Here is a 14,259-nt window from a genome sequence, read left to right on the forward strand (position 1 = left end):
AATAATGACATGCCATGATTTAGTAATTAGGTTTAATGACATTTTTATTTGAATCATTTTAACTTTTTCATCAGAATCCTTATCAATTTATTTTCGTAATACTAATGCAAAACATTGGTTATGTTACTGATTTTTTTAATGTGCTGCACAGCTTTTTTGTTCCTCTCTGTTTCAAAATAAGTCAAACCCCAGAGTTCAGGGTAACATATCCAGCGGTATGAACATTGACTTGTCTTACTTCGAGTAGCCCTTGCTTTCCCTCTCCCTTTATCCCCTCCCCCTTCCCAGATCTCTGACCAGTCTTACTCTCTCCGACTATATTTTATCTCTGTACCACCTACTCCCCCGACATCAGTCTGAAGAAGGGTCCCGACCTGAAACATCACCAATTCCTTCTCTCCAGAGATGCTGCCTGTCCCGCTGAGTTACTCCAGCATTTTGTGTCTACCTTCAATCTAAACTTGCATCTGCAGTTCTTTCCTACATTTTGGTTTAATAATAATCTCCATCAGTTTTAGTCCATGCTTCACTTGCATCAAACGCAGCAGACTTATTAATCAAGTAATTCAATGACTCAATTATACTTCATTTTAACATGTACCCATGTACATTGAAATTCTTTGTTTTTGCATACAATCCGGTGAAATCATACAGCAGACTTCACCTAGGTGGTGCCGGGTCCCTGCTTGTCTCGGCAGCACCGCTGGCTCCCTCTTTGTTCTCGGCAACCCCCACTGGGTACTTCTTTATTCTCTGTGGCGTTGTTCCACCAGGTTATTCTCGGCCCGCCAGCCTTTCGGCCGCATGGAGCATCCCGGGAGTCTTCCAACTATATGATGGTGGAATCCTTGGTGAATTGTCATATATTTCGCAGATTCAGTTTTTGTCTAGAGGACAACTGGGATTGTATGCATCCTCAGCCAAAAAGACACTCCTGCTGGCATTTGCAGATTTATTCCAATTGCATTCCCCTTAGGGAACTGCTTTTACAGGACTTGCTTGATTCTGTCCGACCATATTACTAAAGAGACAAAAGGAATGTAGAACGCACGGTGAAAAGTAGTTTGTCAGAAGCAAATTCGATGTTAAATGGCCTGTCTGGTCAAAGAAGTGAAAGGGCGTGCTATGCATTAATCAGGCCAAAAGAATAGAAGAAATGAGGGAAAGCAATAAAAGTTTAATAGGAACAAACTCGGGTAGCATCAGTATTGGTGTAAAAGAGAGAGAAATGTTGGCAAGGAAATCTACGCATTCAGGGCATTTGAGAGGGAGAAATGTGTCATAAAGTTTATAAGGGAGAGTTGAGTCAAGGTCTTGTTTCCATTTACTGAACCATGTTATAACAACAAGTGTTGCTGGAATAATAATGTTCCAACAACAAGGAAATTATTCTGCTTAAAGCATATGTTTTAAACATCAACTCAGTTCTTAAATTTCTTGATATGGTTACTTACAATTCTGGGTGAATACCTGAGACCTAATACATTGCGGGCACGGTGGCACAGTGGTAGAGTTGCTGCCTTACAGAGCCCCGACACCCGGGTTCGATCCTGTCAACTGGTGCTTGTCTGTATGGAGTTTGTACGTTCTCCCCGTGACCCATGTGGGTTTTCCCCAGGAGCACTGGTTTCCTCCCACACTCCAAAGACGTTGAGGTTTGTAGGGTAATTGGCTTCAGTAAAATTGTAAATCGTCCCTAGAGTGTTAATGTGCAGGGATCGCTGGTCGGCGTGGACTCCATGGGCCGAAGGGCCTGTTTCGGCGCTGTATCTCTAAATGTATAACTAAAAACTAAAACCATAAGACAGGAGCAAAATAGGCTATTTTATCCATCGACTCTACCCCGCCTTTCAACCGTGGCTGAGCATTTTCCTTCTTGACCCCATTCTCCTGTGCAATCACCATCTAAACAAATTTGAAAAAACCCACACCCATTGTTCATTGGAGAATAGGAAATAGTCTGTCTGATATTGTGTCCTATTGACAGTCACAATGTCTCTATTTTAAGCTATTCAGTGCAATTTTGTTCCACGTGATAGAATGTGCCTGCGCATTAATATTGTGAAACCATGCTAGCAAATCTGAAGCAACAAAAGCAAGTAATAAATATTTGCATGTGGATATTTTTCCTTGGTATGTTTAGACCAAAAAGAAGCTGAATGATTTGGATAAGAGGATTGAAGGCTTTGTGGCCAAGTTTGCAGATGATGCTAAGCTAGGTGGAGGGGCAGGCAGTGTAGAGGAAGCAAGGACTTTGCAGAAGGACTTGGGCAGGTTAGAGGAGTGGGCAGAGAAGTGACAGATGAAATTCAGTATAGCAATGTGTGGAGACATGTATTTTGGTAATAAGAATAGAGGCGTAGATTATTTTCTAAATGGAGAGAGAATCCAGAAATCTGAGGTACAAAGGGACTTGGGAGTGCTGGTGCAGGACTCCCAAAAAGTTAAGTTGCAAGTCGAATCGGTAGTAAGGAAGGCAAATTATTTGATAGCATTTATATCAAGAGGACTGGAATACAAAAACAGAGATGTATTGCTGAGGCTCTATAAGATGCTGGTCAGGCCGCATTTGGAGTATTGTGAGAAAATGTGGGCCCCATATCTGAGGAAGGATGTGTTGGCTCTGGAGAGAGTCCAGAGGAGGTTTACAAGAATGATTCCAAGAATGAATGGGTTAGCATATGATGAGCGTTTGACAGCACTGGGCCTTTACATGCTGGAGTTTAGAAGGTTGAGGGGGGGGGGGACCTCATTGAAACTTACAAAATAATGAAAGACATAGATAGAGTGAATGTGTAAAGGATGTTTCCACTGGTGGGAGAGTCTCGGACCAGCCTCAGAATTAAAGTGTGCTCTTTTAGAGAGGAGGTGAGGAGGAACTTCTTTAGTCAGCATTAATCTGGGGAAATCATTGTTAAGGCAGAGATAGACACATTCGTGATTAGAATGGGTGTCAAGGGGTATGGGGAGAAGACAGGAAAATGGGATTAGGAGGCAGAGATCAGCCATGATTGATTGGCGGATTAGACTCGATGGGCCGAATGGCCTAATTCTATTCCTATAACTTGTGAGTCCACTAACATTTCAAACAGATTATTAAAATAATTTCAGATTAATGATCAATACAATTTTAAAATTAAAGTGAAATAAATTTGTCCCTTTGAGAAGTTGCAAACCCAAGAGTTTAAGTTTAAAATCAGACCATTTTGTTGTACAGCCGTTTGCCGTTCTTGGGGAAAGGGCCTGGATGTGATAAATCCTCGTGACTCTTCAACAAACCAAATTCTGCTAATGTATGGAGACACTGTGTGACTGTGATTAAAGTAAACGCATTCCTGCACATCTCTAGAGTACTCTGCTCTACCCAGTGGCAGTAAATCGTGGCTGACAGGTGGAACTCTGCCAGCAGTTGAGCAGAGCTTCTTCACCAGTGTCCAAAATAGCAAAAGAACAATGAGACGTTCATGTTGTCCAGCCGGAATGTAAAAGGTTTTTTTTTGTTTAAGTGTACGACCAGTTCTTTTTATTGTGGTACACTCAGACCTGTGTCACCCTGACCAAAGATAGTGGTTGCTTTATTATTTAGCAGTTGGGAAATTTGACCATTCTGTGTCGTTCATATTTAAGTCAATTTGTTACACGTTCCCTTGGTTGAATTATGACCCAGCAATAAACAAATTCTTCCTATTTCTAAACTGCAAAGTGGTAACGATAACAGGAAGTCTGCCTTTATATTTACACAGGGAGATGTGAGACTTGTGAAAACTTGAATTTAGACATGGTGTTTGAAAACACCTGCTTCTTCATCTGAAATGCCCAAATATTCTTGGCTCCTTAATAATATAAATTGGCTCTTTAATGTTCCTCACCGACCCTGTTGTCCTCTGGTGACATTATATCTACATATTTGTTTAGTTTTCACATATATCTTATATCAATCATCATCAGTCTGAAGATGGGTCTCGACCCGAAACATCACCCATTCCTTTTCTCCAGAGATGCTGTCTGACCCGCTGAGTAACTCCAGCTTTTTGTGTCTATCATCCAGCACCATGATCAACTGGGGACATCAAGTTGTGGTTAGACAATAACGCTGGCAAGACTGTTCTGCTTCCGTCATAATTTCTCCCAGTTGCTAACCATTTTCTAACTCCCCTTCCCATTTGCATACTGACCTTTCTGTCCTGGGCCTCCTCCACTGCCAGAGTGAGGCCACACGCAAACTGGAGGGACAGCACCTCATATTCCCCTTACAGGGCAGCACAGAGGTGCAGCAATAGAGTTGCTGCCGAACAGCGCCAGAGACCCGGGTTCAATCCTGACTACGGGCACTGTCTGTACAGAGTTTGTACGTTGTTCTTGTGACCGCGTGGGTTTTCTCTGGATGCTATTTATGCAAGTTATGAATATCTCTCCCCAACTCTCCGGTCACCAGTGGGTTGGTTGAAACCAGGAACTGTAAATGCTGGTTTACTAAGATACAAAATACTGGAGTAACTCACCGGGTCAGGCTGCATTCAAGTCGGGATCCTTCTTCAGATTGTTTCGTTTATTTCAGTTTATTGTCACATGCATCGAGGTACAGTGAAAAGCTTTTGTTGCGTGCCAGCCAGTCAGCAGAAAGATAATGCATGATTACAATCAAACCATTTACAGTGTATAGATATATAAGGGAATAACTTTTAATGCAAGGTAAAGCCAGCAAAGTCCAATCAAGGATAGTCCGAGGGTCACCAATGAGATAGACAGTAGTTCAGTACTGCTCTCTGGTTGTTGCTAACAATTTGAAGAAAGGATTATAGGGAGTGTTATTATCCCGAAGTTTACAAGTAGCTGGATGTTTTTTATTGAAGTACATCGGTGCATCTCAAAGGGATGATATCCATAACTTGGCCTTGGTTATGAGGCGCGGGGGAACGGGGGATGGGGAGGGAGAACATGCATGTGATTATTTTCTGAAAATGTACTAAGCTGTGGTGAAGTAAAATCACCAGAGTCTTATTAAACTAATGGAAAGTTGCAGGTCTCTGCTCTTGGGCAATATTATTATTATTGTTCAGTACCAGTGGGTTTGAGGAGAGGGTGTTTAGTTAATCCTGATTTCCTTCGACTCATCATACAATGAAGGACTCTTTGACGAGTCACTGGTGGGCTAATTATCGAGGTGTATTTACATCCAAGACTTATTGGCACTGTGGCGAGCATGTTTTTATGTATTTTCAGGTTTTTTTTGGTTCATGGCCAAGAAAAATCTGTGTTCCCAGCTTATTTAGGCAGTATTATGTATTAGCCCAAGGGATCAGGATTAATGTTTGGATGCTGTAGAAAACCAAATATTAAACATTCCAAATTCTAAACTTGAAAGCATATACCTTTTTGCCTTCTGCCTTTTGTGATCAGCAAGGTGTATTGAGACCCCCCCTCCTTCTCATAATTTCACTATAATTGGGTTTCTTTTCCAGTCACTGCTGGCGTTATATAACTAATGACGTATATTTCTATTTTCTATTAATAGCTTTTCTTATCATCCCTTGCCAGCCACTTAATGTTCACAGTGGTAGCTGAGAAGATGCTTAAAATATATTTTAATACGTAAGACCTTATACATTGCGGTGGCAGATGCCTAACCAAATTAATTGCATTGAAAATGGCAAAGCTTAAAATTGCAGACGAGCTATGGGATTTGAGTCCTTCTCCATCAACTCGCAGCACCAGAGACCTAGCTTTGATCCTGACCTCGGGTGCTGGCCGTGTGGAGTTTGCATGTACTCCCTGTGAGCACGAGTTTCTTCCTACATCCCATGTATGGGTTTGTAGGTTAATGGGCCTCTGTAAAAAAATAAATAAAAAATAAATCCCTCTAGTGTGTTGGGAATGGATGCAAAAGTGAGTTAACACAGAATTAGTGTGAATAGGTGATCGATGGTCATTGTGGCCAGAGGGACTGTTCCTTGCTGTATCTCTAAATTAAACTAAATTAGTTCTTGAGGAACTTGGCTTTGGTGCAGACATGGTGCCTTCTGTCAAATGGAGTGTAGCACAGACTTTGGGAAGGAGGACATGCGCACTTCATGTTTAAAATATATTTTGAATGTACTAAATACCCAATTGTATACTGTCTATGAGGCGCAACTACATTTGATTTGATCCAGGTCTATCAAAACAGAGACCATCAATATCCAGTGGAAATATTATTTGATTTAACTTGTGCAGCATGTTGTTGTCACTCGTACTTGAGTAAAACCATGGCATCCGGTTAACTATTGTGATGTTAACGGAGATGGCTGTATGACTGACCTGGTTTCCACACAAGTGACAGAAGTGCAGGTATGCTGTAGCATCAGTGGTTCCTAATTTTCGAGATTTGTTTTTCCCCTTTGCTTCATCCATTCTAGTTTTGTTTCGAGATACATCATGGATATAGGCCCTTTAGTCCAGAGAGTACACTCCGACCGTCGATCACCTGTTTACACTAGGGGAAATTTACAGAGGCCAATTAACCTACCAACCCACATCTCTTTGGGATTGATTGGTTGAAAGATATAGCATGGAAACAGGCCGTTCAGCCTACCAAGTCCATGCCGACCATCGATCACCCATTCACACTAGTTCTGTTATTCTACGTTCTCGTCCATTTCATACACACTAGGGGCAATTTACAGAGGCCAAATATTCTGCAAATCCCCGCAGCTTTTGGATGTGGGAGGAAGCTCACAAGGTCATGGGGAGAAAATGCAAACTCTACGCAGACATCACCCAATGTCTTTTGTATTGTATTGTATTGTATTCAAATTTATTGTCATTGTCTCAGTTAGAGACAACGAAATGAATTTCCCTTACAGGCAGTATCATAAAAATAAAAATAAATAAATAATAATAATAAATAATAAAACATATTAAAAATAAAATAGAATTTAAAAAAAAGCACAAACACTGAAAGTCCACGACACAACATAACACAGTGGCACCAAGGTGAGGAAGGCACCATAGTCCAGCCAGCCTCCCCTCCGTTCTTCCCAGATGTTCACTCGTGGTCGAGGCCTTCCTAGCACCCGCAGTCGCCGCCCCGGGCGGCCCGATGTTCAGGCCCTCACGCCGGGCTGGTGGAACGCCGACGCCGAACCCCGACGGTGAACATCCTCCTCCTCAGCGGCCCGGACCTCCTGATCAGCCGCCTCCCGCAGCCGGAGTCCGCAGCTCCCGAAGTCCGCCGCTCCCGAGTCCGCAGCTCCCGAGCCGGGCAGAGTCGCAGGACCCCGCGCTGTCCATCAGCGCCGCCCGCGTTGGGAGCTCCGCAAACCGCAGCTCCATGATGTCGGTGCAGCAGGTCCAGCACTCCGGGCTCCAGACGGCGATCCCCGGTAAGGCATCGCCAGCCTCGCGATGTATCAGCACTGTCCCGCCGCTGCTGGAGCTCTGGTCGCAGGAAAGTCCACGCCAATCCAGTAGGTAGGCCGCTGGTGGTGGGGGGGGGGGGGGGGGGGGGGGGGCGAGGACGCGACTCGAATAAAAGTTGCGTCTTCACCAGGAAGCGGCTGAAGGACGGTATCCCCCGCACCGTGCCCTCTTCCCCCACATCAAAACACAAAAAAAACACAAAAAAACACACTTTTACATAACTAAATAAACAAAAAAACAAAAAGATACCGGGCTGTAGGTGGAGGCAGCTGACGCCAGCGCCACCGGAAGTACAACAATGTCACATTGAACACTCAGCAGGACAGGCAGCATCTCTGGAGAGATGGAATGGGTGATGTTGCGAGTCGAGACCCTTCTTCACACCATGGTATCTGGCACTGTGAGGTCTTTCATTTTATATGGGTAAACGGGATTATCCATTGCTGTTCCCAGCGGGTTGTGCCAATGTTGAAACTTCAGGAATGATCTAAGCGAGTCTTTGAATCTCTTTTACTGTCCACCACATGATCGTTTGCCCTAAACCAGTCTCCATAAAGTTCTCCATACAGTAGCTGCCTTGGTATTCTGTCATCAGATATTCTTCTGGCATGTCCTGTCCACCTGATCAGTGATTCTTTCATCTATTTGCAGATGCCGAGAAGGTTTGTCTGGGATAGAAACAATTCAACTTAGTGACAGGATGTCAGTCTTAAATTCTTTCCTGCACTCTTACATTCAAATTAAAATAAAGTTTAGGTTTAGGTTTGTTATTGTTCCCTATACCGAGGTACAGTGAAATGCTTTGTTTTGCATGCCATTCTATCAGGTCAGATGTATCATACACAAATCCAATCGAGCAAGCTCAAGCACAATAGATAGAGCAAAGAGGAAGTTACAGAGTGCAGTATACAGTTCTCGGCATTGTAGCGCATCATGTCCATAGAGAACGGAATAGATAGAGTAAATGCACAGTCTTTTACCGAGAATAAGGGAGCTGAGAACCAGAGGACATAGGAGAAAGATTTAATAGGAACCCGAGGGGCAACCTTTTTACACAAAGGGTGGTAGGTATATGTAATGAGCTGCCAGAGGAGGTAGTTGAGGCAGGCACTTTCACAACGTTTTATGAAACATTTAGACAGGTACATGGATAGCATGGTTAGAGGAATATGGACCAAACAGACTTGTGTAGATGGGGCATGTTGGTTGGTATGGTGAAGTTGGGCTGAATGACCTGTTTCCACATTGTATGATTCTATGACAATCTAATGCCCGATGTAAATTAGACTGTATCTTATTGTATGGAAGAACCCTTTTCTATTCCGAATGAAGCAACCTAATTATTTTCTATCCTATTCTTGCCACATTGAAGAAGGATGATGATGCTTTTCCTTCCAACTCTCTGGTGCCACCCAACCAGTCAACCTGGCTTTTTTGTTGTTGCCAGAAATGGGATTGAATGAAGGTTATTAGCACTTTACATCAAAACTGAGAGAACAGTTTCTTGCTCATTTAAGACTATGACAGATATATTGGAGGCAAATGGCATAAAAATGCGTATTCCCCCCCCCCCCCCCCCGGCAAAGAAACGTGAACACAAAGGCTCATTTTATCTTTGCCGTATAAAAGTGGACATGTAATTGCAATAGCTGAGCTGTACAGAACACTAAATTGTTCAACTCATTTCTCTCCCTATCCTCCAGAGATCCAGTATCTGTCGAACAGCGGTGCATGCCGGTGTTATTAAGAACCACATTGGAGGACTAGTGGATGTGATGCCAGTGGAGAAAAAGAACCGATATAAGGGGACCTCTGAGAACGGAATTATGTCGGAGAGGTAAACATCAGAATAGTGGATGAAAAACCTTTGATTTATTCTTGCACAGTATTAGAAATTTAATTATTATAAAATGACGATTGTGGCTATATAGAGAAAGCCAAACTGAAGTAAAGGGAATGTGTATGAAAGAACTGCAGATGCTGGTTTAAACCGAAGATCGACGCAAAGTGCTGGAGTAACTCAATGGACAGGCAGCATCTCTGGAGATAAGGAGTAGGTGACGTTTCGGGTAAAGACCCTTCTTCAGACAGGACTCTTCGGGACTCGAAACGCCACCCATTCCTTCTCCCCAGAGATGCTGCCTGTCCCACTGAGTTACTCCAGCACTTTCTGTCTATCTGAAGTAAAGGGAAATAGTTGATGAGAAATATTCTTAAATTAAAGAAACATAATGAAACGATCTGGTGGATAGTGAATAGTTTTTACTTACTCAATTATTGCAAACTCGGTTAAAACATCAGGTGCAAATCTGATCTGAATAATCCCTGAGTTTGGAATTTCATTAACCTTGTTCTTTTATTAACTCTGATCATCAATGTGTCCATTTAGATTAAGACTATTTGACATTTTTATATTATTGGTGTTGCTCATTTAAGTTCGTAATTACAGAAATGTTTTTCCGAAGTTCAAATATGCAATCTGCTTTATCAGCATGATGCAATTGAAAATATTTTTTGTTCCTTAGTGAAGCATAATACTGACCATTTCATGTCACTACCCAAAAATTAATGAGGTGCTTTCTGGTATTTGTTAATCTTGAGACTGAAATGACTTCTGCACCATGGATATTCAGATTGATATAATTTTCTCGACTGTCCTTATTCTGAAGCATTGAAATGCAACTTGGACACATTGATTGGATACCACCCTCTGTTTAAAAAAAAAACTTGCCCTGTACATCTCCTTTAAATTTTGTCCATCTCACCTTAAAGAAATGCCCTCTAGTATTTGGTATTTCCATCCTGGGGAATGCTTTCTGTCTGTCTACCCGCTGGATGCTAATGTGACATTGGTATTTCATCTCTTTCAGTTTAACAAATCCCCCTAATGGAAAAGCCTTCAAAGTATTTGCAGTGGCATGAGTGAGAAATGAACTCTGGCAGAACTATTCTGGAAGCAACTAAAGTAACTAAACTGGGCGCACGTAACAGCAGTGAACATGTTCATCACACGACGAATTGAACCCATCCTCGGACTACAAACCTTGCATCTCATTTGCTGATGAAAAGTGGACTCTGGTTCGAATATTCCTCTCGTTATTGTACATAATAAATTTAATATTTTGTTTAAAAGCAGAAATATAGTTATTTACAGCTGTGCTGCTAAATTATATGGCTCAGTATTAATATAGTTAAATATTTACTCCTAGTTTGATCTTCATATCAGTGCAAATGATTTTCATTGAAAATGATGGGTGCATTGCTCCTGTATGATTATTTGCATTGCGGTCAATGAGCAAAGTACCATGCGTGCACATTGCAGGTGACAAATCCTGGAGGCCAGTCAAGGCAGGGCCTTCGGCCTTCATGATGCTTTCAATACCATGGTAGCTTTATCTTTCATCCAGAGGTATACATAATAAATTTGGTGGACGTGCAGGCTACCAAATATTAACATTAAAGCTGCTTTCATTTGCACAACAATAATAAAACTGGCAGTGTGCGTGGAAGTACACTTGGAACCTCTAGAGCTAATAATGCAAAATTTAGCTTGATCATTTGAGGTTCCAAATGTTCATTTTGTGCCAGTAGATTATTCTCCCATGGGTCTGTTGCGTTCAAATATGTGCAAACCCATTTCCTCATTCCCTGCATAAGTGGATTTCTTGTCCATAATCTTCTCTCCCTCTGCACCAATTGTCCATTGGCACACACTTGCACCTGACAGGAGTAAGGTCAAAATGAAAAACAGAAGGTGCACGACTTGAGGTAAAAATAAGGAATTTGGATGCTTCGGCGAACGAGAAATGAGGTGCATTTGTGTGGATGTGGTGCCTCATTGACTGGGGCTTTGTAAGTGTCTTGTGGCTGTGTCACTCATGTAAATACCAGCTCGAATTAATGGAAGACCACACACAGCTGCGCATTTCACCCTCATCCATCTAATGTTCTGCAAATAAACTAGACCTTGGTAAAAATCGTTCATTTCACCACAATACCGTCATAATCCCCTCTTTATTCAGTTACCCTCAGTGCTTGTCAGAAGCTTTGTATTTATTTGGTCAGAGTACTCTTTTGCTCCATTATTGGGAGCACGTGACCCCTGTCATACTGTTTTCCTTCTATCAATCGTTAGTTATTGACGACCTTATGAACTTAATGGTTTCAGTGCGTTCATACAGTAAATGGCTGAAGGATTCAGAATGAGGTGAAAATAAAGAGAACTTTGTTGTGAAAGTTCTTAATTGCATAGTAATTGAACAGACAAAGTGTGGTGGTATAGGACTATTTTTTATGGCATACCTGCTTTCAAATTTACCATAGAATATGGAGCAGTACAGCACAGGAAACGGGACCTCTGGCCCCCAATGTCTGTGCTGAGCATGAAACTGTTCAGCTGTTTAAAAGTGCCTTTACCATCATGTTTTATATTTTAACTGGATGAATGACATTTTAAATAAATTTAAATAAACGTGGAAGTGCCTCAACGTTTTCCACATGAGGTCACAGTACCACATCTATGTTTTAAAATATGTCTAACATTTTGTATTTTAACAAAGAGCTAACAAGCCAAGAAGTAGGTTTAGCGTTAAATCAGTCTTTCCTCAATTTTCCTCTCCTCCCATGCTCACCCTGTGCACTCTTCTTGATTGCATGGGTAGGCTCACAGTTTGGGAACCCCAGGAATCATGCATTGGATTCACCACTTTAGGATTAGTTTCAGATTTTTTTTGTTAGCTCTTCACAAAAACAAAAAGTTCTTTATTTCTTTCAACTGGCATCTTGCAAACTGTCAGAATGAATATCTGCATGTGCAAATTCTGACGATCTTAAATGTAATATATTGCGTCGGGCAACAGGGGTAAGGATAGCTGTTCAACCACTTTGATTTTTGTTACTGCATTACATTGTATATTTTTTCATATATATGTATAAAACTAAATAGACTTACAAGCCTCCAACTTCTTTTAATACTTTTATAAAACTGTGCGCATGATTTAACAATAAAATGTTCCTTTTCTCTCAGATTACCTGGTGTATCTTTGTTTGGACTTGTACATTTATAAACTTCCACTGTCAATTGATATTCAACTACATGGAAATATTGTTGGCTGCAAAATGATCAGATGGGGGTAAACAAGACTGAAATGTATATTATGCAATTAAAAAGAGCTTGGAAGGGAGATTAAAATCTTTGGTCATCTAAAGTACGTTGCAGTTTTTATTTTATCAAATTATGCACACCCTTCCATTGGACTTGCAAACAAAGTTGTGTTTTGTTAAGGACACAGAGCGCTGGAATAATTCAGTGGGACTTGCAGCATTGGACGGCACGGTGGCGCAGCGATAGAGCTGCTACAGGTGCTGACTGTGCGGATTTTATACATTCTCCCTGTGACCGCGTGGGTTTTCTTCACGATCTTTGGTTTCCACCCACATTCTAAAGACGTACAGGTTTGTAGGTTTTTTTTAAATTGGTAAATGTAGAAAAAAAAAATTATCCCTGGAGTGTGTTGGATAGCGTTAGTGTGTGGGGGTCACTGGTCAGTGCGCACCCGGTGGGCCGAAGGGCCAGTTTCCGCACAGTATCTCTAAACTAAAATAAACTAAATCTGTGGCATGAACGTGGATTGGTGACATTTTGGTTTGGGACCCTTCTTCAGATTGATTGTAATCATTACCATTACCAAGAGTTTCATCCTCTTTTAGTGCTCTGGAGTTTCACCCGCTTTTAGTGCTCTGGACATGTAATTCAACATTAATCTACACTCAGATGACCTAAATGTATCTGGAAAATTCGGCAAAAATCTTAGAAGTAACAGTGTGGTCTTGTGCTCAAAGATTCACGAGCATAAATGGCCTTTGGGAGCTCGTAGCTGTTGTGCTGACTGTTGTGAGTCAGAACATAAAGGATTCACCACATGGCAGCCTCAGTACAGTAGCAGAAAAGACTGCCCGAGAAATAAAGAAAAAACTCAGGCAGACAAGGAACTACAAATGCTGGAATTTTGAAAAAAACACAAAGTGTTTCCTTCTGAAGAAGGGTCGTGACCCGAAACGTTGCTCATCCATTCCTGCCATAAATACTTTGTGTTTAAAGAAAAATACATTTTGGGAGGAAGGAGAGATATCCTGGTGCTCCCCATTGTGTCTTGGCGTTCACACTTGATCATCTGGCTCAACGGACACAATGTGATGCACGGCCTCAAACCACAGTGGGTGCAGGCTGACTAAGAGGCGGAGTGATCACCCCATGCAGCTCAGGACTGACCTGAACATAGAGACTGCAATTAGTGAAGGAAGCACCTGAGTATCATGCCTGTTCTTCAGACCAAGATGATCTGAACAATGAAGGTGGCAGATAGGGCAAGACATCTATGTGAAAATGCTGTCCTATTTCTGAACCCAGAGCCATATTATAGTCAAAAACTCTATTTATACTAACCCTGTTTGTCAGCATTGGGCCATTGTCTATTATGATTCTCGTATATGCTCTACTCCCTTCTCAGTGAATGAACTGCAAGGGTCATAGATTGCCCCCCTGCAGCTAAACTGCAGTGGAAGAATTGAAATGTACAGTTTATGACCCATAATGTATCAGGACCATCAGTCACCAGACAAATTTTGGCCACGAGTGTGAATTGTGCAAGAATACCTTCACCGATTTTCTGAAGGACATAATTTCAACCCTAAAAGATTGCTCGTGTGATCTATGCTGGGTATACCCTGTGCAAAGTACTTATGATACAGTCATTATATATCATAACAGGTACTTTAATTTGTATACATACAGAGACCATCGAGATGAGTAGGCTCTGAATCGTAAGTTAAAACTAAAACTAATATGGCTGCCCGCATGCA

At 41.8% G+C, this 14,259-nt stretch overlaps 1 protein-coding gene across 1 annotated transcript in view; it reads left to right on the forward strand.

The window, feature by feature from the left end:
• crispld2 (cysteine rich secretory protein LCCL domain containing 2) overlaps positions 1–11,354 on the forward strand; it is a 38,401-nt gene extending 27,047 nt beyond the window's left edge. Inside the window, exons 14-15 of the mRNA XM_033035795.1 lie at positions 9,102–9,235; positions 10,269–11,354. Coding sequence (XP_032891686.1) covers positions 9,102–9,235; positions 10,269–10,320 — 186 coding nt within the window. The 3' untranslated portion in view covers positions 10,321–11,354. The remainder of the gene's footprint in view (positions 1–9,101; positions 9,236–10,268) is intronic.
• Positions 11,355–14,259: the final 2,905 nt, after the last annotated feature.

Source organism: Amblyraja radiata, chromosome 17 (genome assembly GCF_010909765.2).
Source record: "Amblyraja radiata isolate CabotCenter1 chromosome 17, sAmbRad1.1.pri, whole genome shotgun sequence".
NCBI classification, from domain to species: Eukaryota; Metazoa; Chordata; class Chondrichthyes; order Rajiformes; family Rajidae; genus Amblyraja; species Amblyraja radiata.